Genomic DNA, 24,356 nt, shown 5'->3' with positions numbered 1-24,356 from the left:
TACTCTGAAGTAACCAAGAAGGCCTTTATTATAGGATTCAAACTGTGCCTCATTGATTTACTTCCAAATAAGTGTGTAGGTTTGCAGTCCTAACCATATAAACTTTCATAAAAACTGCGAAAAAGTTTTTTTAAAGAAATCAAAATGATGATACAGAAAAAGAGAGAACAATGCAAAAGCAAAATGTAAAGTGGTATCTTTAAAAGGAGATTATTATTACTGTATATAATACTGGCAGTTAAAGGAAACCCCCTCCCCAAAAGCTGAATATATAATGTATATGCTGTCAGTTGTTATAGACATGTTAATAATAGAACTATCCAGATATTTCAGCACTCTTATTTGTCAAAATAATTATAATATCTGTAATCTTCCTGAACGATCTCATCCAAGTATAGCCTAATGCTATATGGAGTTATACAGAGCTGCAATTCTATTAAAATTATTTCAATGTATTAATCACATTAGCTTTAGTAAATTACATTTGCATGTAGATAAACAAAATTTCTCAGGCACGAAGCATAATTTCTTTGTGTTTAAATGATTCATATGGGCATTCTTTTATGTGCTGCTGTATATCTATATTGTATTAAATCTACTGCTGGATTTAATCAATTCAATCCACTGGAAAGTAAAAATTTATCAATGACAGCTTTAATATTAAGCCATAATACCATATCATTCTTCTTAATTCTTATAGGAATAATCAAAATAATCCATTTCTTTCATTATTTTCAATTTTAGTAAGCTAAATTCTAATCTCAACAGCAGTGCAAAGTTTATTAGGGGAAAGACACATTTCCCACTTTCAGTTGCAGTGCCATTTATGCTCTCTCCCCCATCTACATTTTACTGCATACATACGCTTCAGAAAGCTCCCATGGAAAGGAGGATTCCAGCTGACACAATGGAGCTTTGTGCCAATAAAGTCACTTCTCAAAAGTGCCAAATATCTGGACAGTAATGGTGAAGGCATAATTACTATCTATAGTAGTAGAGCAACATTTGTCATTGAATGAGGGAGTCTGAACCCCTCCAAAATAATAAGAGCAAAGCTGCAGCCCATATTATAATACTAAGTTGACTACAATCTATAAACTCTCGGAAGAAAGCCTGCTTTTTTCTATTTCAAAGATAAGCTAACAACATTTATACTGTAAACTAGACTGTTTTTAATATTGCTGAAAACCTCTTCTAATTATATAACATGCAAATATGCAGTACCTATTTCCCTTCCAAATGTAATCCTACGTATGACTGGTATATAAAAATCTACAGGCAAAATAAAGCCATTCTAATTATTCAAATACCAATTTGATTATATAAATTATATTAAATGACTGCAAATCAAGAGATGAGAAACCTACCTGGGCCTTTCTGGAGAAGGGTTTGGACTACGAGGGGGAGGGGTGCGGGGGACAGCAGGTTTAGGAGCTATGGTAGCTGCAGGGATCAGGCCATGAGCTATATGTTTCTAGACAATTTAAAATAAAGTTAGTTGGCAATGATTGAACTAACACAATGGAGAAACACAAAAATGTACATGCACAAGGACTAATAGCATGAAAGGGAAGAACATTTACATGCAAATTAATGTATGCAGTAGGCCTAAATGGTTTTGAAAGTCATGTTGATTTTACTACCACCAATAAACCCTAAACTGAAATATCCAAGGGATATTCAAGCACTACACTGAAACATTCAAGTCAATACTACCATATCCCCACTAAAATAATAGTGTTCATTCCTGTAGGCACATACTGTAACTGTTATTATACATTCTATGTATTTCTTCACATATACACTTGATTCTTGGACTACAGTGTAATTTTTGAAATGTTCCTTCTTTCCTCTTTGTTCTTCTCAATAAAACAGCTATTCTGCTTCTGAAAGCAAAACTACTTGTGATTTTATATAATTTCTTTAGATTCAGCAGACAATCTTTCTGATGTAAGGAATTCCATGAAAGCTAATAGCTATCCAGTGGTACAAACAACATATTTAAATACTTGATATTGAAAGAGCTAGTTTTAACCTAGCAAAAGGTCATGCTACTCTACTGGAAATTTGACTTACCCCGCTTTAAGTTGCCATTGTACTGCTATTATATATAAAATAATAAAAATATATTTATGATACTCTTACCATAATCATACCAGACTGTGATGTGGTATGAAAGATATATCACAACACACAATAAAGGCAGAACATTACTTAGTGTACTAATGTAAATGAACTCCATGATCCAAAGAAGTGGGAAACTTAAAATTTTGAACTCTGTGTTTGAAACTCCTCTTAGACTGCTGTTGTGAAACAAAACCAACCCAAAAAGTTACTGAGACAAGCAGAAATGGTTGCAGTGTTCTTTGGGTTTTTTAAAACAAAAAATACTTGATGTTCAAATGAAATACTTAACATCTTGAAAACCATCCTACTGAGTAAGGGAAAAAGCCAATAAAAAAAAAAGCTTTCATTGGCTAAAAAGCAAATCTGTTTTAAATGATGGGACAATAAGTTATATTTTTAAAAGCCATTATAGAAAAGTATACAATTGCTACTGTACTGTTTGCTTGGCTCCTCCTTCCACCAAATGTAGTTAACGTACCTAGTCACCTTCATCATTTATTCATCAAAACATGCAAACCAAGAACTCTGACTTACCCCTCTCGGACCAACCCAGAAACTAATGTTGGGTTTTGTCTTCTAACTCTGGCTTAGTCAGAGAGGAGCAAGCCAAAATTTCAAATTTTCAAGTCACTAGCCACAATTGTTTGGCAACCAAACGTAAGTGACTCACTAAAACAGAGTTGCTTTTTAACGAGATGGGCAGTGACAAATTTGATAAATAAAATAAAATAGCAAAGTACTAATTTCAGGTAAGCAATAATTCTGAGGAAGTGTGGATTACCCCAGTGTGCAAACTCTCACTAGCACACGATTCCTATACATCTATACAGTATTTATAAGATTCAATGCAGTAAGTTTTATTTCATTCAATATTCATTGAAATAGGCTGCACACATGCTGCATAATTACATTACTGAACATGCTTCTAAGCCCAAAATCCAAGTGTGGGGCAGAACCTTTTTTATAGCCAGGAAAACACCCTCTAGAGTATCTTTCTGCAAAACATCTTCTGCAGTCTTGGAAAACCTATCCTATCACCCAGGATTTCAGCCTAATTGTGGCATACACGCTGTGGGGATCCAGAGCAGCCACCTCACCTGGCTTTCAAAAGATGGGGGGGGGGGGTATACTTCATGATGTGAAACTAGGGCAAACAAAAACTGAACTTTTCCCAGGTGCCTCCCTTGAATCATAGAATCATAGGGCCGGAAGGGACCTTGGAGGTCTTCTATTCCAACCCCCTGCCCAATGCAGAAATCCTCCCACCATTCTGGGCAAATGACTGTCCAGTGTCTTCTTGGAAACCTCCAATGATGAAGCCCCCACAATTTCAAGAGGCAGGCTGTTCCATTGCTCCACTCGGGTTTTGGTTAGTCTGTTTCACTTTCTGGTCCCCTCCTTCCAGGTCCAACCTGGGATGCTCAGAGCTAGCGATCTGGTTGCCATGGGAACCGGAGCCATGCTTGCCATCAGGGACCGCCAGCTCATCGTCCTTGCATTCCTCCTCTGGGGAAGGGGACCTTCCCTCCCTTTGAACAATCCCCCCCACGGGAAAAAAAAATACTCACAAACAGGCCTCTTCGGCCTCTCCTGAAATAAAACGGCATGAGGGCGAAAGGGCTGAGGAAGAATGAGAGTGAAGGGAAGAGACAGAGCAGGCCACGCCGGGCAGAGGGAGCGGCACCCCCTCCCCTCCTGAACACTAAGACGCTTCCCTCCTCGCAACCACCCCGGAACTAGCCGCAAGAGGATTGGTTATGGCTTCCCGCTTTGTCCAATCGACCTACGCCTTACTGATGCCGCCTTCGCCTAGCAACCAGCGTCCGTTAGGTACCGCCACGCCCCTTACGCCCTACTTTTGTCGGGGAGGCGGGAAGAAAGGAGTGGAGGGATGCGATTGGCTGCCGCGCGCTGCTGGAAAAGGTGGAAGCAGAAGCTGAAGGACGGTTGGTGCTTAAGCGCTGAATAGGAGTTCTCTTGGTTTGCCTGCATGTGTGTGCCCGTTCGCACGTGTATTGGAAGGCGCTGGAGGTTTTGCATTGTTTTTGGAGATTGCCGTGCAGGGTTTTAAGCGTTATGGTAGGAGGCGTACTTTGCAACTGGCGTTCGCGGGCTTTGCTTTTGCACATCATTGGAAACCAGCGAGCATACGCGTTTCACGGAAGAGGATGGTTCCATAACCCTTTTCCTTTCGACTCTTTCTCTGGAGGGGTCCGTTGCACTTTGCAAAGCAGTATTAAGAAATATAAGCAGAGGGGTCCATTGCACTTTGCAAAGCAATGTTAAAAAAAATATAAACAGCACTTTGAAAAAAATAAATTAGAATAAGGTACGCTAAAAAAAAAAAAGCAATCGCCCTCTGGTCCTGGAATGCTTATTTTAGAAATACCTGGAGGAAGGAGTCTCTCTTACTTAACTTGAAAGAAGACAGTGTGGGAACCACTAGCCAAACTTCCCTTAAAAGACCCTTCTAAAAGTGTGGAAAGCCCACCTGGGCACCATGGCTAGATAATTTTCCTTTCCAGCTGTGCTAGATTCTGTTTGCAAGAACAGCTCTCCAGCTGCCTCTAGTTGGATGTTAAAGTGTTAAAGAGCTGGGATAAGGACTCCTATCCTTCCCAGTCTATTCTTAGGATTTCTCAGGGTTGCTGGGAGCTGGGTGGCATATACATTTAATGAATCATTATGGCTGGTTGCACAGTCAGCCAGATGTTTAGACTGGATTTGGCATTTTTATCCACCTATCGAGTCCTTCCCAAGGACCTGGGATAGGCAGATGTTCTTGTTTAATAATATTAAATGTATTGCAGGATGTCAGCTGTTCCAAGTAAAGCTGCCTTTTGCAACTGACTGATTGTGATTTTGTCAGTGCTGAGGGTGTTCAAGCTGTGCTCCAGTTGTTTTGAAACTGCGCCCAAGGGACCTCTTACTATTGGTACTACCTTTGCTTGCTTTTGCCACAGTCATTCTACTTCTGTTTGAGGTCTTTGTATCTTGTGATTTTCTCCACTTCTTTCTCTTCTATTCTGCTGTCTCCAGGTATTGCAGTGTCCACTATCTTGGAGAAATAAATCCTTCTCATCTGCAGGGAGCCAGTTTGAGGAGGTCTCTTAGGTTTAACCTTATGCTAGGCCAGTGTTTTTCAAACTTGGCATCTGTAAGATGGGTGGACATGCTGGCTGGGAAATTCTGGGAGTGAAAGTCCACACAGCTTGAAAAACACTGTGCTAAACCATGCATGTGCATAAAATTTGCCCGAATTGCACATTATGTATATGTGTGGCAGCAGTAGAATTTTGACATGCTTTCATGCAACAGCAGTGCCTCCACAAGTGGAATAATGTTTTGTTAGGGCTATCCCACAAATCATTTCCTTCACTCTGAGATATACGATTTCCCAGTGGCTGTCTGCCCATAGTCTCCCATATGCTTAATCCTGGATCTTTACTAGATGAAGTTCAAATAAATGTGAATTAATAACAGTAGTAAACTCTTCTTTGTCCATAGTTCCCAAAAGACTGTGGTTTTTAAATTTATTTATTCACTTTAGCTGCCCCTGATTCCAGACTGACTTTGGCCAACTCACAATATAAAGCAATATAAACATTGGATCCTCCATCTGTTTACTGTTTTCTATAGATTGCAGTCAACGTATAGAACAAGTATCATGCAACCAGCAGGGGCTCTAACCCCCCAGGACCTAAGAGAAGAGCCTTCTGGAACGCCATCAGTGGGAAGCTACTTGGATTTCATGGGCAAACTCTGATTACTGAGAAATGTACAGTTTCTGTGTTTTCAGAATAACAGGTTGATTGTTTTTCCCTTGCATGTTACAAATAACCTTACAAGAGCAAAGGAAGTTTAATAATGGCAAATAATATCACCCCGGTCCGGGCAGGAGCTGTAAATGTTCCTTTTGGCCACGTGATTGGCCATGAGAAATGGAAGGGCTCACAGATTGCTCAGGAGATGCAAGGTAAATTGTACTTGGTTGAAAAGACAGAATTTTGCTTACCAAAACGTCCTAGAATTTGCAAATTAAACCAGTGACATTGTTATTTGTTTAAATTTATTGGGTACCCAACTCCAGTGGACTTTCTTTTTCTGTTTTCTGCAAAAGGAAACCTGATAGGGATGTTGCCTGTGTTTGGGTGATCTTGTTTACTGTGGTTTCCTGTTTTATTAGAACTAGAATATTGCAGTGAATGGCTTTCAGAGTATTAATCACACTACAAAATATGAGCTTAGTATCTTTGTTTGGTCTGGAGTTATTAATTATAATTTTCCCAAACATCCAGAGTGGCCATGGGTTATCTAAACAGCCAGAAAATGTAGGGTGTCTCATTTTATTAAGCTAGGATAATCCAAAGATACCACTAGATCACAAGGGGTAGGTATTATTTTTATCAGAAATGTTTTAATTCTCATTAATTTGAATGCAAGTTTTATATACTATAAATAAAATATTATGGCAAGCCAGATTTTGAAGTCTGGTTTAAATGCAAACTTTCAGTCTGTAGTGCTAAACGTTTTTGGAAATGATCACTCTTGAAACCGTTGGCTGAATAACTTACTTAGAACTTGGAGATGAAACAACAGCTTGATTTGCAGAGTGTGCTAAGGCATGGTTTGTTTAAACATAGCTTATTGATAATTTACAATTGAGTTCTGTTTTAATATATTGGATTCGCACAATGTTAAAATCAAACTTAGCAGGATACGTAAACCCAACCAACGTTTCACTCAAATAGGAATTGCGTACCTAAAATAGTATGGCGGTTGCTAGTTTTTATTGCTTCTCACATTTAAGGGAAAATTAAGCTTATTCTAGAAGATGGCCTGGGAGTTGTGGACTTTCATCTTCCAAATAGATCCTGTGTCCTCTATGTTTCTGAAGCAGATCTGGTGGCAGGAAATGGCTTCAAAAGAAGACTTGTTCGTTTTAGAAATGTAAGCACCCTCTGAAGTATAATTTGGATCATCTTTTTTAGGGACGTAGGTATCGTTAAAAAAATGGGATCAGTTTATCACAATTCAAGGATAACAGAACTTTTTTGGTACTCTGCAAAGCGCCATGCGCTATTATCAGTAACTATACTAGCAACCCAAATCTACCGTTATAAGGGGTGTTATTTTTTTTTTTTTATCCTAAATCAAATAATTCTATGTGTTTCCCTTCCTTGGGTTGCTGTTTCCTTTTTGATAATCATCCTGTTATTTTGCTTTAATAGCAAGAAGATTTTTTTTGCCTAGGTAGCTGGTATTTAACTCAGGAATATGTATTGTCGAAGGCTTTCACGGCCGGCATACGATGGCTGGGGTGGGTCTTCCGGGCTGTGTGGCTGTGGTCTTGAAGTCTTGTTTCCTAACGTTTCGCCAGCACCTGTGACCGGCATCTTCAGAGTGCAGGAGCACAGACAGGAGCAGTTCTCTCTGTGCCCAGGGTGATGTGACCCTTTTTGTGGGTATTTATAGAGATCTGAGGGGGGGGGGTTGGGGGGGTTTGGGTTACTGAGTGGCTGCTTGTTTTGGAGTCAGCATCTGTGTGTATTTTCCTGACCTTTTGCAGGCTGTATCTCTGTGTTTTCAAATAGGATTTTGTGTCCAGTGTGCTTGAGAGCATGTTCAGCTACTGCAGATTTTTCTGGTTGCTGTAGTCTGCAGTGTCTTTCGTGTTCTTTCATCCTGGTATGGATGCTGCGTTTTGTGGTCCCGATGTATACTTGTCCGCAACTGCATGGTATGCGGTATACTCCTGCAGCGGTGAAAACACAGAGATACTGGACAACACCAACAGCCACTATACCAGGCTATACCGGGAAGCCATTGAGATTCACAAACACCAGCACAGTTTCAATAAAAAAGAGGAGAGTCTAAAAATCAACAAAACCTGGCTACCAATCCTGAAAAATACAGCCTGCAAAAGGTCAACGAACTCAGCTCAACCACCAGGACATGTGAACAGTTCACACAATGAACTTGCTAATCACCCCCAGCAGCATCCCAGAAGGGGGGGGGATGGGTTACTGAGTGGCTGCTTGTTTTGGTGTCAGCATCTGTGTGTATCTTCCTGGGGATTAAAAACCCTGCCTAATCCCCAGGAAGATACACACAGATGCTGACACCAAAACAAGCAGCCACTCAGTAACCCAACCCCCCCACACACACCCCAATCCCCCCCTTCCCCCCCCAGATCTCTATAAATACCCACAGAAGGGTCACATCACCCTGGGCACAGAGAGAACTGCTCCTGTCTGTGCTCCTGCACTCTGAAGATGCCGGTCACAGGTGCTGGCGAAACGTTAGGAAACAAGACTTCAAGACCACGGCCACACAGCCCGGAAGACCCACCCCAGCCATCAGGAATATGTATTTAGCTTTGGAAAAGCTTTATCTGGTTCATCTGTATCTAATTGACTGTTCCAGGAAAAAATGAGAAATTGATGGCCATGTATTATGGTTTTCTTATGCACAGACCTGACTGATGTGAACCCAACCATTCCATTCATTCATTTCATACTCTTCCATCAATGAGGAAACAATAGTTTTTGACACTGGGGAACCAGTGATTTTAAGCAGCAGAGTGGAGAAGGGACACCGTTTTACTTTCCCAGACCTCCCAATGAGCCTACTCTAGACTGTTGATTTATCCTCATCATTAATACTGTTGCTCTCATTGTTTCTACTTGTTCAAGGCGTGCAATCTTCAAGGGATTGTATTAGTTGAAAAAACCCAGATAAGCAACCAGTATTTCCCCGAAGTGCAGAAATTTGTCGTCCTGGAACTTGGAATGACATTACTTCCAGTGGCCAGCCAAAAGGAAGCTGCTCAACTTATCGTTCAGTTGGTAAGTACCTTCAAGAGCTGTTGATACTGTTAAATGGGTATCTGTCTTTAAAGCAATGTTTTTCAAACTTGGCAACTTTAAGATGTGTGGCCTTCAATTCCCCATTGCTGGCTGGGGAATTCTGGGAGTTGAAGTTCATAGTGTGGATGGTCCTTGGATGGATTAATGATTAGAATTGGTGTACGGTAGCTTCACGTCTTTAAATGGTTCTGTAGGAAACCGAATGCTGGACTAGACAGACCTTGGTTTGAGGCAGCAAAATAATTTGAAGAATAGGGTTGTGCGATCCTATTAAATAGTTTTGGAGGAAGTACTTCAGAATGCTCCGAAACTTGAATGCAATACCTGTCTGTGACTCATTAAAGTAGCTACGTTTGTTTCCAGGATTGTATGGCTCCAGCAAAAAGATGCTGATACTTTAATGACTGCTGGTCTGTGGTCCTGGACATTCCAAAGTGCCACTTTCACATTGCATCCAAAGCACTACCCTTCCTATTACGGAAAATCTTTCTAAATCACATAATAATTAGCACTGAAAACCACAAGAGGGCACCCAGACTAAACTTGTATTTCATTTCAGGTGCACGAGCAAACTAAGTCCAGTAATCCCTTCCATAGTAAGAAATCCACAAAGTTCTTGGAGTCATCTGTATTCCACACAGTTCAGCAGATTCCAGGAGTTGGAAAAACAAAGGCGTTGCTTCTTCTGGAAAACTTTGGAAATCTCCATCAGCTTTGCAATGCCTCTGTCCAGGAGCTCGAAAGAATAGTTGGCCACAGCCTGGCACAACAAATCCATACATTCTTCACACAGACAAAATAATCACGGTTTTTCAGTATCAGAGAGAAGCTTTTTGAAAGGCTGGCACATTCTCTTACACACATGGTTGGATTTCAGTTTGTATGAAACACAGAGAGCCTTCTGTTACATTTGAGGAACAAATAAACCAGGAAATTATTTTTAAGCTCCATGTTTCCTCCATCTGGGCTTTGTCAGGGATAACCTTGGCTTTCAACTAAGGACAGCTGGAAGTGATGCTGCTTTTTATGAATTGCATTGGATGCTTCCTCCTGGAGAATTAGCTGTAGCACCAACATCCCATTTGTCTCCCTCTAAATAGTCTTTATTAATGTATTAACAGTTTCTTAAGTAAGTTGTTCTTCATGTCAAGCTCAGCTCCTTCTTAAAGGAACAGTCAAATAAGGCTGACTTCATCTCTGTTTGTTAAGACTGTTGAAAGATATGAGGTCAACTTTTTGAGCAGAAAAAGAGCAGGTGGTTAAATGTAAATGAATTTTACGTTCGTTCAGAAGACCATCCCTATTGCAAAGTAGCTTTGGACGCATAAGGGGAACCTAATCAATCCACTTGACTTTTGTCTACCGTTCATAACTTGTTTTTGGAGAAGTTTTATGAATTCTAAGCTGCTGAGCGTCTGCCTTGAATGGATTATTTGCTGACTGACTATTGTGAACAGTAAGATGTTATGTATTTGATTTTTGTTCTTGTTAAAGTCAGTGGCCAATTCCCTGTTCTGATTAGCTTGAATAATAGTGATGAGATAATAGTAGCTGACTGGATGGGTCATCAATTATGAGGCTTGTTCTCACTTGGTCTTCATAAGATTGGCCCAAGGAGGTCACTTTGGACAAACAGCACTATAAAACCCCAGCACTATAAAACCTTGTTTCTCTCTGGAATTAAGTATGATTCTGCAAAACCTTATTTATAGGTGTCATCTAGGCTTTCCTCCATTCTTGATCTGTGCTCCTATGGATCTGCTCTATCAAAAACATTTTGTGACAGGTGGGCATGGGAGGAAACTACTGCAGGAGTGGAACCTGAACATTCTTTTTGCACAAGGCACCTTAAGTGCTGCCAAACTGAAATATGTAGGAGTATCTGAGTGAGTGAGTGAGTCATACTTCTTAGCTGCCCAGAGGCACTCTATATCACTTCCAGCAAAGTTATGCTTCTGTGGAGCTTAAAGGTTGTAACCTGGTCCTTTCAACCAAAACTCCCACACGTCTTTCAAAGAAAGTACACATACCTCACATCAAGTAGGATGGGGCAGAGTTACCCTTTTGGCACTTGACTGTACGTGGTCTAGTTCTACAGACAGCTTGGGCGAGCAGCTGTTTCTTAGGGGATGAAATAGAGAAAGATACTCAAGCTTGGTTCTGGGTGCCTGTGTTGGTCCAGTTTTCTTGGCAATGTTGCAGGAGTGGTTTCCCACTGCTGCCTTCCAGCATTTATTTATTTTTTACTTCTATTCTAGTCGCGTCACCCCAGAATGTCTTGGCGGTATTTCTTCTAAGTGTTAAGTAGGTCCTCCCATGCTTAGCTTTTTGAAATCAGCCAAGATTGAGTAGGTGCAGCCATCTAACTGGGCAGAGAAAGAGCCTAAGGCAGTTTTGACCTCTTGAACAGTATTTATCATTACAGGCACCCCTCATTCATGGCTGAGTTCACATTGTTCTAAGCCAAGGATGAACTTTGTTGATGGCTGAAGGCCACAATTAACAGTAGGCAGGTTGATAATGCAAAACGGGTTAATCCAATACTCTTGCTACGTCACAGAGGATTTGCACAGGGGTGTTTAGAAGCAGGTTTTGCAATTCAGGGGAGATGTTCCAGGTACATGCAGGAAGACACTGTGTTAAAACGATTGAGATTCCTTCCCTCACGCCCCCTGAGTCAACAGAAGGGCAAAACCATTAAGGTAATCTTGTCTTGTATGAAAGATAACAAAAGGTGCCCTCGGGTGCCTGCCTTTCTCCAGGAAATTCAGCTGTAGTCATTTAATAATCTTGTAAAAAAAAAATTTATTTTAAAAGGGCAGGTAGGACAACTGCTAGAATTGCAAGGTAACCACACCTTTATGGAATAGACTTGGGGGTTTCAAGGGAATGGTGACTTGATGAGGTGGCTACATTGTTTGTAACCTCTAATGTTCTCTTCTAGCCTTTTAATAATAATAATAATGTTTTAATTGTAGAATGTTTTTTAATATTGTCATTTTATGGGGTTTTTTATTGTACACCATCCAGAGTCCTGTTTTGTGAGATGGGCGGTCATACAAAGATGGATGGATGGATGGATCAATCCAAGAGATTCAGGTCATAGATCAATATGCTGAAGTGTGTAAGGTTTCAGCACAGAGCTTCTTTTATTCTGTGCCCCCTTCTCCCCCACCTTCCGTGGTTGTCAACCAGCATAGTATGAAGGGTGTTTTGGACCACTCCATCTGCAGAAAAGTGACGACAGAATCTCGAGTGCCTTCCACTGCGGTTCCTATGAGCTTAGGGTCAATAGTTTCATTTCACTGAACATTGTACATTTGACTCTGCTCTTCTGTTATTCATCTATTCTACAGTATTTACAAATCACAGTTCTGACTTTAACAAAACCCTATCAAAAACTGTGACATTTAACAGTACACATGAATACCTGATTAATTAGGCAATAGATTCCATTTTCAAGTTATTTTCATTTAGGACTGTGAGTAAGATCTTTGAGTAACTTCATAGGCATGTCCATGTTATTTTGGCAACATTACAGAAGTGATTTGTCATCTTTCAGGATGTCATTTGATTTCTTAGTCTATCTTACAGCCTTGGTGTTTCCTAGTATTCTCCCATTCAAGTATTAACCAGATCTGATCCTGCTTGGCTTTCCAGGATCAGCCAAGGCCTTTGTGTGATCTAAAGATAATGGGGCAATTTATTTGAATTGCAGTGCGAAATTACCAAGGAAGACAAGCCTGAATTTAAAAAGTTCCCTTGCCCAAAAAGAAAGATTAGACAGGAAAATATGGCTTCTTTACAAGATTTTCAGTTAAGCTAAATTTTACTTTCTAAAAGTACATTATTCAGAGAAAAAAAATCCTTTTGGGTAAATTACAATACAATTTTTTGAAAAATGAGCAAGTCTGGCCTTGTTACAGGCTGCAGGAATGATATTATATTGGTACTGGATAAGAATCTCTATTCTCCTTGGTAGATTGAATTTGGCAGTAAGGAGCCTTTTTTTGGCAACAGCAGGATAAGCGGTTGCTACATTAGCTTTATCTGATTGCCTAAGCTTTATGTATATGCTTCTCTCTATTGCATTTTTTCTAACTTATTACAGTCAACAGGTTTTGCAATCATCTCTATGTATATTGAAATCCCTTCATTTATGCTTTCAAGACCATTTAATTGTTTTAAGTGGCTGCCCTGTACTAGCAGAGTAAGTGAACCTATCATTTGAGAAATAAAAAGAGTGTAAGGGCTGTTAACTGCTATTGAAGTTAAGTTCTTAGTCTCATCTTTTCTGTTATTTGTCAGAATTTCTGAGATGGCCATGCAGATTTACAAGGTTTCAGTCCAAAACATTAAAAAAAAAAAATAAGGGTGCTGTAAACCAACTTTAGCATAACCAGGTCATCTTGGAAAGACTTGGGAGAAGCAATGAAGGGAAGATAGTTCTGGTCCTCAGGATGTTTCTTCCTGTATGCATAAAATATATCTTCCCCTATACCTGGCAGCCATTCAGCTGTCTTGGACTACAGACTCCATATCTCCCCTCTCAAGAAAAAATTATCCCACTTCGGACACATTATGCAAGGACCCAGCTCTCGGAAAAGGCTTTAATGCTGGGAAAGGTGGAAGGAAAGAGAAGAGGACGACCAGCAGCCAGGTGGATGAACTCAGTTACAGTGGCAGTGAGTGTACCCTTGGGAGACCTGAAAGAGCAGGTATGGGATAGATTGTCATGGAGATGACTGTCTACGTGGTGATCATCATGGAGATGACTACAGGGTCGCCAGGAGTCGAAAACAACTTGATGGCACGTGATCCAAAAATGACAAGAGTTCACAGTGCAACTTCATGATCTCACCCATGACCAGATCTAAGGATCGAATTTATTAAAGCAAAGCTACCTTAAATCCAATGAAATTCTGGCTGCCTCTAAAGAGGCTTTGAACTAAGTGGCCTTAAACTTGGACCTTGTGCCAAGTCAAAATGTTTTGGATCAGGCTGCACAACGCAGGATCACAGTCATGTAGTTTCAGTCCTCACACATTTAGACTTGGGAACACATCAGGTTCAGTGGGATTTATTTTAAAGGACACATACAAAATGTAGGTTTCACCATTCATTCACTTTGGTTGCTTCACGTATGGACTCCAAAACTGGGGCAAAGAACCTTTCTTTGCTGTTTTCCCCCAAGGCAAACGTTGCGAATTGTAAGTTGGCGAGATAGATCCCTGGGACGAGGAAAAGCGAGGGGACTCACCTTCTTTGCCACTAAGCAGAGACCTTGTTGTTTGCAGAAGGTTTCTGAATTTTGGCTGGGGGTTATAGGTCACTCACCCTTGCATTAACCAGCACAGGAACTTACAGTAGCATTTACAAATTACAGCTGTTCTGGCCTATTAGTCAAGAATCCGAACCCCACGATTGGGCAATAGCTTGATTAGTACATACTTCTATGTAATTTTGCTAAGTCCTAGAAGCAGTAACATAACCCAACTGTGCAGTTTTATACGTCATCGACATTTCTAGCTAGAATGCTGACCTGCATAAAATAGGTGGTTGGATTTGGGAGTGGCACTCAGCCACTGTGGTGTTAACCAGGGTTTTATGGCAAAGCTAGAGAATATAACACCTATGGGCATGTGTGTTCCAAGATGCCTCACCTGGGACCCTCTGAACTCCCTATCCCACCTGATTTTAAAAGAGAATCTTATAATCAAAAGGATGAAGCTAGCATTTCACAAAACACTGCATGGTAGTTTGTTTGCAGGAATGCCTTTAGAGTCCCCAAAGATCCCACTGGGGCGGTAGAGAGCATTCTGGGAGGCTAGTTTACCTGTTTATAAATAGGCATTTTGTGATCTGCTATGCCTGCTTGGGTGGCCATTTTGTGAGTGCACCCACTACATCCATTCAAAATCTCAATGTGCCCTGGATCAAAAAGTTTGCCTACCTCTGCTTCAGTGTTGAACCCAGCTAACTGTACCTTGATCAAACCATGGCATACTATAGTGCATGAATTCAGCCACTATACATTTCTCTGGAGAACCCCAAAATCAAAAGTGGAATATAATCATAGATATGTTACTGATAACGACGTGTAAGTGAAAATAACAAATGAATCCTCCCAACCTACATTTTATTACACACTAGAATTAGTTCCACAGCATTGATTGAATATTGCACAATAAGAATAATGTAAAGAACAGCCACTACTGTATTACATTCTTTTTTTAAAAAAAAAACCTTCATTCTGAACAACCATAACAGTTAAGAAAAATTAAACTTTTCTCTTATTCATAATTGCAGTAAAAAGTTGTTCATTGTCACATATAAGTCAAAACCAGGACTCATTCTTAAATAATAGTTTATATATTTACATCTACCATGTATAAACATAAAAAGACACCCCCCCCCCAAAAAAAATGGCATTGATCTACAGGCCTTCCAAAAAAATTTTTCCTAGTTCTACTCTAATTTCTTCTAAAATTTCCTATAATGGAGGAGTGTCTCAGCTTCCTGTAATGGATTCAATGAGTTTGAATGGGAATATGGATTTCCCTTCCTTAAATGTTTAGCCTATCATTGTTAAGATTTACCTTGTAGGCCAGTGTTTCTCAACCTTGGGAACTTTAAGATGTGTGGACTTGAACTCCCAGAATTCCCCAGCCAGCATGGCTGGCTAGGGAATTCTGGGAGTTGAAGTCCACACATCTTAAAGTTCCCAAGGTTGAGAAACACTGCTATAGGCAATATTTCAGCCTAACATACAACTGTGTTAGCAGCCTGGAACTTTAAACAAACAGTAATAGCAACAATAAAACCCCAAGCTGCAACTACTTTTCCAGTTGGGCATGTTCATTAGTGCGCCAAAATCATAAATTTCACTAAAGGCGTAATTAAGTTATGTTATCAGCTCTTTGGAATGCATCTTCAGACAGAACGGCACTAGAGAAAAACATCAGTTGATATCCTCCTCAAAAGTAGTATTGCTGAGCTACAATATCTATTTAAAATGAAATCTGGCAGGTGCAAGGGACGTGGTCTGCAACCAAACTGGCTGATCTCTTTCTACTCTCTCCCATTTGCACTAGCAGATTTCTCCGCCCATATTAGGAAATCTCCATCTTTACTCTAACGCTTGGCAGATGTATGTAGAAAACGATACCGAGTTACATAAGATCTTGCAATACAGAAGCTGTTTTCCAGTGGATCCATCCTGTGATGCTTAAAAGCACCAGGCCCAAGGTTGGTTTCGAGGCTGTCCTTGGCAGGTTACTTTCTGGTACATCTGGTGCCCTGTCAATGGATGGCTTCTCTTGGTGGTAGGTGAAACGCTTTCATTTGGTGTGGGAATTCCAGGAACATTTGAACACCAGAAAATGCAAAAACCGGTTGCCCTTGGTGGGCTTAGCCCTGAGTCCATGGAAGGCTTCAGTGACAGGCCTAGATGCTGGTGTCTGAAATTCTTTTGTGCAAAATCTGGACCTGGGTAGAACGTATCAGAAGTCTTCTCTGCTGCCATCCACCCTGTTCCCAGTTCTGGGCACTAAGCAATGTCATTTCCCTTTTAAAAATGGTTCTTTTTGTTTAAACCACCTTGAAGCAGGGTAGAAAATAGGATTTTAAAACCTTAAACTGGGGGATTGCCTGCACCGCACCCTGTTAGATTTATTCAGTTATCCTCTCTCTTTTGCACCACCTGGACCTTCAATAATTGATTTAAGAGTTTGGTTCTGACTGGCTGTGGACACTGTCAACTCACACAACATTGCTAACTGGCCCACATCCTGTTTCTCATTTATTGGGCTTCAAGGTCATTAGCAAGGGAATCACCTCTGATTCTGAGCTAGGGTGGCAAACAGTTCTATTACTTCTCCCAAGGTAGATGGGAGGGAGGGTCAGCCATATGGCATTACGGTGTTATGCATTCACATTTTTTAAACAAAGAACAGAAAAACCTCAGTCTTCGCAGCAGAAGAGCATATATTACACACCGCAAAACCATTCTGTAGTTTCCCAAGATAGATCATAACTAAGACAGAAACCCATACAGAAGTTTTAGAGGACTCCAGGAGCACGTACGTGCGTGAAGCTTTCTGAAAGAAGTACTTCCAAAACCTTCATATCCTTGCGAGTTGTACAGCTGGAGCCAGGTTTGAATGGGTAGTTATTATTGTAAATCGGGGCTACTCAACTCTGGATTCCTAAAGGCTACATTTTTGAATTTGCAACACCCATTCGGGGATCCTTTCTGGGTGAGGGTGCCCTCCGTTTCCAAGTCCTAGTACAACGAACTATCCGTGTTGAAGAGCGTGAATGGAGACGCCAGTTTCTTCTTAATGGTGGAGCTGCCACTTACAACTGAAGGCAGGCAGAGTGTGCTCGCGGCTTTCTGCCTATTTTTGGTTCCCCAACTCAAGAAGGATGGTTTAGGAGTCACCTTCTTGGCCTTGTCGGTTCTATCTTCTTCCATGGCCAAACATATCAGGGAGTATGTCTTCTGCATCCCCGCAGAGTAAGTGGCACTTTTGTTATGCTGGAGGGGAAGGAGGAAGAGACCAGCATTTAAAAAAAGAGATTCTGGAAACATAAAGTGGAAAGCCATCAGAGAACACACAGTGTTTAAAGTATATTCTGTGATGGGAGGATGCTATTCTTCTGCATTCATTAAATTCTCCCTGGGCCAGTCTCCAAGTCTACAGGTAGTCCTCACTTAACGACCATTCATTTGATGACGATTCAAAGTTACAACAGTCTTGGAAAAAGTGCTTTACAACCTGTTCTTGCACTTACAACCATCGCACCACCCCTGCAGTCATGTGATTGCAATTTGCAACCTTTTTTACGACAGTCATTAAGCAAATCATGTGGTTGTTAAGCAAATTCTAGCAAAAAACATCCATTGGGGAAGCTGGATTTGTTAACGACCATGTGATTCACTTAATGGCCACAGTGACTTGCTTAACAACCATCGCAAAAATGATCGTAAAATCGGGTCTGGTCTTGTGGTGACTCACTTAACAGCCACCCCACTTAACAACCAATTTTCCGGTCCTTATTGTGGTCTTTAAGCAAGGACTACCTGCATATAGATGGATTTTCAAAAAAAATGTGCTTATTATTAAATTTGGACATGAAATTTGTCTCCTTGCAACATAGTTTCTGAAAAAGTTTCTTTGCTCAGAGTAAAATTTCCAAAACATAGTTGCAATGAGCACTAACCTTATTTCTGTAAAAATAATAAGGATCATTTTTCAAGAAAAGGCTGTGCGGGAGAATAGAACAATGTTTTTTGCAAGCAGAAGCTCTTCCTCTTTGCTCGTTTTTTAAAAGAATTAAAAGTTGCAAAGGCTGAAGAAACATTTTCTTTTCCCCTAGTTTATTTTAATCTTTGTAAAAAACAAAAACCAGTGGAAACTCATATCATTAGTTTTTAGTTATTTGCTATGGCAACTGGGGTGGGGGTGGGTGGGAACCATAATAAAAGGGGAATGGAGCTCAGCTCACCTTATGGCATAATTGAATTTTCAACTTAATTTAATACAATTTAGAGGCCCCCTGACTCCAAACAGGTCTAGGTGGCTTACGCTTGAAAAAAGCAGGAACCATTAAAAATAAACAAACATCATACAGGTCCAGATTATTGCTTAAACATAATTTAATGAATTAATATCTTGCAATCCTGATGCCCTTGTAGTGAAATTTTGTTCACAGCTTTACTTACCAAGGAAGGTGTTGTTTCTTGACAGCTGATCACTTGGATCTCAATCTCCCGCTCTCTCAAATTCTGGAGTTTTTCCAAGACGTCACTTGTTCCCAACCATTTGCAATCTGTGCCTTCAACAGCGATCATGGTATCTCCTTCTTTCAGACCTGCCAACTAAAAATCATTGGGCATTCCTCAACATCTGCTAAGCCCAGCAGAATCTGACAAACTTTTCTTACCAGTTTTAACTTTCCAGCTTCACTATGGAAGCCAGATCAAAATGATGAATATTCTAGATTGCAATCCTATCTCTAATTACATAGGGTCAGTTGATTATAATGGGGTACAAACCCAATCAATCAATCAATCAATCGTATGGGAATAAATCCCATAGTGCCTAGTGGGACTTACTTCTGAATCAATAGGTTCATGATTTCATTAGTAAATCTGGGCACGTGGGAAAACTCTCGCTGTTTGGGCTTCCATATTGTGCTGTCAAGCCATAAAATGTCTTTCTTACATTTGGCTTAGCATACTAAGTGAACCTAGCCAATTGGGTTTTATTTGGTATACCAAGGTTAAGCCATGTATGGTTTAGTGAGATGCATAAACCCAGTCTTGAAGAACTTAACAGAGGAAGAAAAAGGGTTACTACTCTACTCTTTCACTGTCTACAAATAAGGTATAATAAAGCGCCCATACAGAAAATATACAACATTTAAATTGGACCAATCCAAAGTGTTAGGTGGAATCCCAGTTTTCTTTTAGGTTATGGCTTACAATAGACTATTTTTCAGACTCAGTCACTAAATCAATACCAGGGAGGGCATTTCAAATAGCGAAAAAAGCCCATTGAAGCAAGACAGTTGATTAAGTATCTGACGGATTCAAATGTATGTTTCTGCCAGTTGTGTACAAAATTCCACTGAAATTAACCCTTTACACTCTGAACAACTCTAAAGGGTGCGCTAAGTGATATGGAAGTGGAACTGCTAGATCTAAAAGGTCCACTTACTGCTGCAGGAGAAGCTGGGTCAAGGCAGTCAATGTGCACTGGTGGGCCTCCTTTGAGAGTAAACCCCAACATGCCATCTTCACAGCAGAAACGAATTATGCGAGGTGGTGTCCACCTCTGCTTAGCTGAAAACACTGTAAGTGGGCCCTGAGAAACAGAGAGCAGTAGAGTTAAATTATTCATTCTGTTTTGCAAATGTTAATCAAAATTATAGAAAGCCTCTCTCCCTACAGGTATTCCCCTAGACCTTCTATGTTTTCTAGAAGTATCCAGCAATTAGTAATTTACATATTATTCTTCATAGACTCAATAAGGACACAATACACACACCAGTATCTTAACTATGAAAATAGTTCAACCAGGTTTACATATTGTCCTAGCTATAATGCTCTTAATCATAGTTTGTTCAATAGCCCACCACTGTTTGGGGTCATAGTAGAAACCACAGACACTGCACAAACCACCGTAATGGGTTCACACAACATATTTAGCCTAAGACAAAATGAACTTTAGAGAGATTTGCATCCAGTCCACAGCTGTCACCATCATAGTTGGGTTAACATATATGCTCAGCCATGGTTTATTGAATAAATCCCTCTACCTGGCTTCACACAGCACACTAAGCTTTAAAATTTACAAATGGCAATGGCTGAGTTTTACACAGCGCTTGAAGCTGCGAAGAAAACCAATCTATCAAAGTGTGCCTACTTAAACTACCGCTAGCCTTAACTCGAGCTAAACCTTAACCTCATGTTCGTAAATAGACGTGACCCACTGCTAGTTTGCAGTGAGAAGCCCTCCCAAGTGATAGATTTCAAGAAGCTGCAGATTATTTTCATAGTTATTTTAATTCTGATGCAAGAAAGCATTCATACATATCACGGACAATGCGTCATAATGGCGGGAGAGTAGATAGCTTCAGACATACCAGCCTTTCAAAGAAGTCTCTCACTTTCACATTGGAGAACAGAGGAACAATTAGTTCTATTTTGTGATTCGTCTTGGCTAGAACAAAAGCAAAGCAAATAGATCTATTATTTTTTTTTAACCGCTTCTGGGAAGCTCAAAGCAATATGTTTTCTTTTTCCACCCTCTCCCAATTTCACAGCAGCTGTGTGAAGCAGCTTAGCTCGAAGATCATCTCAAAAGCTTCATCTTTGACTGAGGATCTGGAACTTTTTCTTTGTAGCTTTAAAACTTAGCAATCTAGCCATTCCAATGGGACTAAACCTGTATCCACTTAGAACCTGAATCATGTCAGCAAAGATTCCGATCTTAGATTATATACTTTTCCATTTCCCACCGGTCCACCCTTCATGCATCTCCATCCACCAAAGCTGATTTTTACAAACTGGGACAAAGTACATGGAATACCATGGCTTTAGAAACAGTTTTAAGACCACATTTTTCCACACTGTAATAAAACAAAAATCTTGGATGATTACAACAGGATCAAAACAGCACAAAATAGCAGCAGTAAACATTTGCTAAAATGGAGCTCCATACAATGGGAGAAACATGTTAGTAGCTGCTCGCTGTTTTAACAGTGTGCTTTGATTTTGTTGATTAATTCTTAGGTATTGTTATGCTAAGAGGGTAATATAGATCAGTAAATCACTGTGGGAACATTTAGTTTAAATGCAGCATTAAAAACCTGGGAATTAATAATACAATCAATAAATGCCAATAGCTGCACTGAAAGAGTAGCCACCAGCTCTAGATGAACGTAAGAACTGAATTGGAACCTTTCGAATTTAGACTTCGTATTTCTAGCAACTAAGCAGGCTGAAAAGTACAGAAAAGGTCCAGTATGAGGGGTACGTTGCAGGCCTTGTCAGGCAGGGGAATGTGGTCTGGCAGCACCCAGGAAGAGAGCCTTTTCTGCCATGGCCCCTGCCCTGTGGAACGTTATCCCCCGGAAGATCAGAGTGGCCCTGACCTGCTGGCTTTTTGCAAGGCCCTGAAGACTTGGGTTTGCCAACGGGCATGGGGACCGACCCAGCAGCGTGGTGGACCGGTGCAGTGACCGTACTGATCGTTGGTATGAATGGGATCACCTCAGCTGTGAGTTTTATGTGTTTTATGATGTTTTTTAATATGCTTTTATATTTTGTTCTTGTTTTTAAATTGTTGTATTGTTCTTTTTAGTTGTTTTGATATTTTTTTTAATTGTTTATAAGCTGCCTGGAGTCATATTCGTATATGAGATGGGTGGCTATATAGGATGGATGGATGGATGGATGGATGGATGGATGGATGGATGGATGGATGGACGGACGGACAGACAGACAGACAGACAGACAGACAAAAAGGGATCCACTTCTGGGACATCCCAGTCTGAAAAGGACTTACAAAGGATACTGGGTGCCTGCACCAAACTAAAGAAGTCATCTTTCTGCTCCTGCTGGGTGTATTTGAGAAGGGACTGCTTGTGTGCTACGGATAAAATCTCCTGAAGGATCTCTATATTCCGGAGCTTTCTGCATAAGCTGCAAACTCTTAAGGCTTCTTCGTGATAATTGAGGGCTCTGTGCAAATGAACTCTTCCTGGAAAAGGAAAACGGCACCTTTAATAAACCACGAGATCTGGAAGACATTCTCCCCCTACCCTTTGTTTTTCTTCTGCCTTTGAGTCAGGGTTGACTCCTGGCAATGCCTGGATGAGTCCCTGCAGTTTTCTTGGCAAAGTTTTGGAATTGCTTGCCATTGCCTCTTCCTAGGGCTGAAAGAGAGTGACTGGCCCAAGGTGACCCAGCTGGATTCATGCCAAGGCAGGACTAGAACTCATGGTCTCCTGATTTCTAGCCCGATGCCTTAACCACTACACCAAACTGGCTCTTTTCCTCTTTAGGATACCTAAATGTCAGCAAAATAGGGCCATAAGACATCTGAGTATCCAATCCAGCAGTTCATCATTTGAAGAATCCTCCTTCAATTTAAGGGCTGACTAAGTTCAGCCATCTATTAAACTATAGGTTGCTTGACCATGATTCCTTGAATAAGGCATAATTTGTTAGGTCCACACATCACACTAAAACTGAAATCATGATTTCCAAGCAAAAAATGGCCAGGTTAATCCAACACACTAAACATATTTGTAAATTACAGAATATAAATTAGCATTGCATAATCCCAACTCTGGTATTCAACAAATCATAGTTAAAGGCCAGGACTTAATATATTGGCTGGCTTCAGACATCATGCTAAGTCGTGATTTTCCTACTCATTGTTTGTTAAACAAATGGAAAACCACCATTTTCAATATTCACTTAAATAGAAAGGCAGGGTATAAACTAAATGAATTAATAAATAAATAGGATGGACTTCTGCACCATAAAAATCCAGGATTTCTAAGCCACAACAGCTCTGCCTATCCAAAATCATACAAGCCACATTATTTAGAATGATTCATTGTGCTGTGTGTGAACACAGTTATTTTACCAAGTCAAAGCTGTCCAAACCACATTATGACTTATCTACTACGGCAGTGTTTCTCAATCTCAGCAACTTGAAGAGGTGTGGACTTTAACTCCCAGAATTCCCCAGCCAGCATGCTGGCTGGGGAATTCTGGGAGTTGAAGGCCACACCTCTTCAAGTTGCTGAGATTGAGAAACTGCACTGTGGACAACCCTTTTTTTCCAAAAGCAGAGAAGGCTCATAGATTTCACCAATTTAGGGAAGACAAAATGGCATATACTGGAGCAAAGACCATGCTTGGATGTTCTGACACATGATTATCAACCATGGATATTTGGATGTTATATCTTAAAAAGAGTTCGCCCTTACCTAGTTGTTTACGCTGGCTTCCATCTCTTAAGACAGCTAAGGGTGTCATTCCTTCAGGCATGTGGTCGTACAGCTGGCAAAAAACCTTTTCCTGTTGATCTTCATCATCGTTCTGATGTACTGGGGTGACAAGAATAAATACAAAGGAAATAGAGGATAAACATTGGTTTACTTTCAGTTGCTGCCCAGGTGAGGTGCCTTCAGGCCTGCTGAGCAAAGGATACCCCATAGCAACCACCAGCTCCAGAGCCTGTATTTCTCCTGAATTATGGTTTCTCACACTTCAGTCTGTTCATAAGTTCATTGAATGATCAGTTCCCCAGATGCAATCTTTCAGTTAGCAGATTAAAAGCCTCTTTTCAAACGTTGGTTGAACGTTTCTCAATCTCAGCAATTTTAAGAGGTGTGGACTTCAACTCCCAGCACACCAAGAAAAATAGAGTATCAGGGAAGTTTAGTTGTGCCTAATTACAACATATTTCCTATTAAGGGCCAGTCGTATCTGATGCTTTACCATTTGTTTTAAGTGGAAACTACCTTAATGAATTTATAATCCATCTAAATTTCAGGGGTAGATTTCTTTCTCCTATCTGTTGCTGAAAGTTCATATTCAAATACCAAAACATGTTCCTTTCCTTTAAGTAGGGCTGGGAAAATCAAAGATCTTTTATGTAAACTAACAATAAAAGCAATGCATGTTTACCATCTTCCTGTTATCATCACTATAATTTACTTCATTTTACTTTATTACAGTCATAGACCAGTACACATCACTATAATTCAGACAAGGTATGATGGGACTTTAGTCCAAAACATCTAGCAAACGTAAGGTTGCCATCATGTTTTACA

The 24,356-nt window shown here is 40.4% G+C and overlaps 3 protein-coding genes across 8 annotated transcripts in view; 1 reads left to right on the top strand and 2 right to left on the bottom strand.

The window, feature by feature from the left end:
* The window catches only part of CEP89 (centrosomal protein 89), a 43,989-nt gene extending 40,159 nt beyond the window's left edge, over nucleotides 1-3,830 (bottom strand). Inside the window, exons 1-2 of the mRNA XM_088136061.1 lie at nucleotides 3,696-3,830; nucleotides 1,368-1,474 (exon numbers count right to left, since the gene is read on the bottom strand). Coding sequence (XP_087992187.1) covers nucleotides 1,368-1,474; nucleotides 3,696-3,734 — 146 coding nt within the window. The 5' untranslated portion in view covers nucleotides 3,735-3,830. The remainder of the gene's footprint in view (nucleotides 1-1,367; nucleotides 1,475-3,695) is intronic.
* A 167-nt stretch (nucleotides 3,831-3,997) lies between these two features.
* FAAP24 (FA core complex associated protein 24) lies at nucleotides 3,998-13,245 on the top strand. Of its 5 annotated transcripts, none has more exons than XM_025166146.2 (5): nucleotides 3,998-4,073; nucleotides 5,767-6,103; nucleotides 6,938-7,077; nucleotides 8,823-8,975; nucleotides 9,556-13,245. In XM_025166146.2, the coding sequence occupies exons 2-5, from the start codon at nucleotides 5,995-5,997 to the stop codon at nucleotides 9,796-9,798; spliced, it is 645 nt and encodes a 214-aa protein (XP_025021914.1). In that variant the 5' UTR covers nucleotides 3,998-4,073; nucleotides 5,767-5,994; the 3' UTR covers nucleotides 9,799-13,245. The 5 variants fall into 5 exon arrangements, with proteins under 5 accessions (XP_025021914.1, XP_015743405.1, XP_087992184.1 ...); XM_015887919.3 differs by having other exon boundaries at nucleotides 4,028-4,206; XM_025166147.2 differs by having other exon boundaries at nucleotides 4,029-4,206; nucleotides 5,767-5,934.
* A 1,873-nt stretch (nucleotides 13,246-15,118) lies between these two features.
* Nucleotides 15,119-24,356, bottom strand: part of RHPN2 (rhophilin Rho GTPase binding protein 2) — a 36,912-nt gene continuing 27,674 nt past the window's right edge. Inside the window, exons 10-16 of one of the 2 annotated variants that reach the window (XR_015795270.1) lie at nucleotides 23,508-23,627; nucleotides 22,073-22,267; nucleotides 20,649-20,725; nucleotides 19,721-19,867; nucleotides 18,724-18,879; nucleotides 15,771-17,535; nucleotides 15,119-15,618 (exon numbers count right to left, since the gene is read on the bottom strand). Coding sequence is in view for 1 of the 2 variants with exons in the window: in XM_088136057.1 (XP_087992183.1) it covers nucleotides 17,281-17,535; nucleotides 18,724-18,879; nucleotides 19,721-19,867; nucleotides 20,649-20,725; nucleotides 22,073-22,267; nucleotides 23,508-23,627 (950 nt within the window). In the remaining variant the exon portion in view is untranslated. Of the gene's footprint in view, nucleotides 17,536-18,723; nucleotides 18,880-19,720; nucleotides 19,868-20,648; nucleotides 20,726-22,072; nucleotides 22,268-23,507; nucleotides 23,628-24,356 lie in introns of both variants that reach the window. The other variant, XM_088136057.1, reaches the window with a different exon arrangement.

The sequence above is a fragment of the Python bivittatus genome, unplaced genomic scaffold (genome assembly GCF_059951505.1).
Source record: "Python bivittatus isolate LINGU-HERP-01145 unplaced genomic scaffold, Pbiv_v1 ctg000190_np1212, whole genome shotgun sequence".
NCBI lineage: Eukaryota > Metazoa > Chordata > Lepidosauria > Squamata > Pythonidae > Python > Python bivittatus.
The sequence above is the reverse complement of the archived record's forward strand: the minus strand, read 5'-3'. Positions and strand labels throughout refer to the sequence as shown.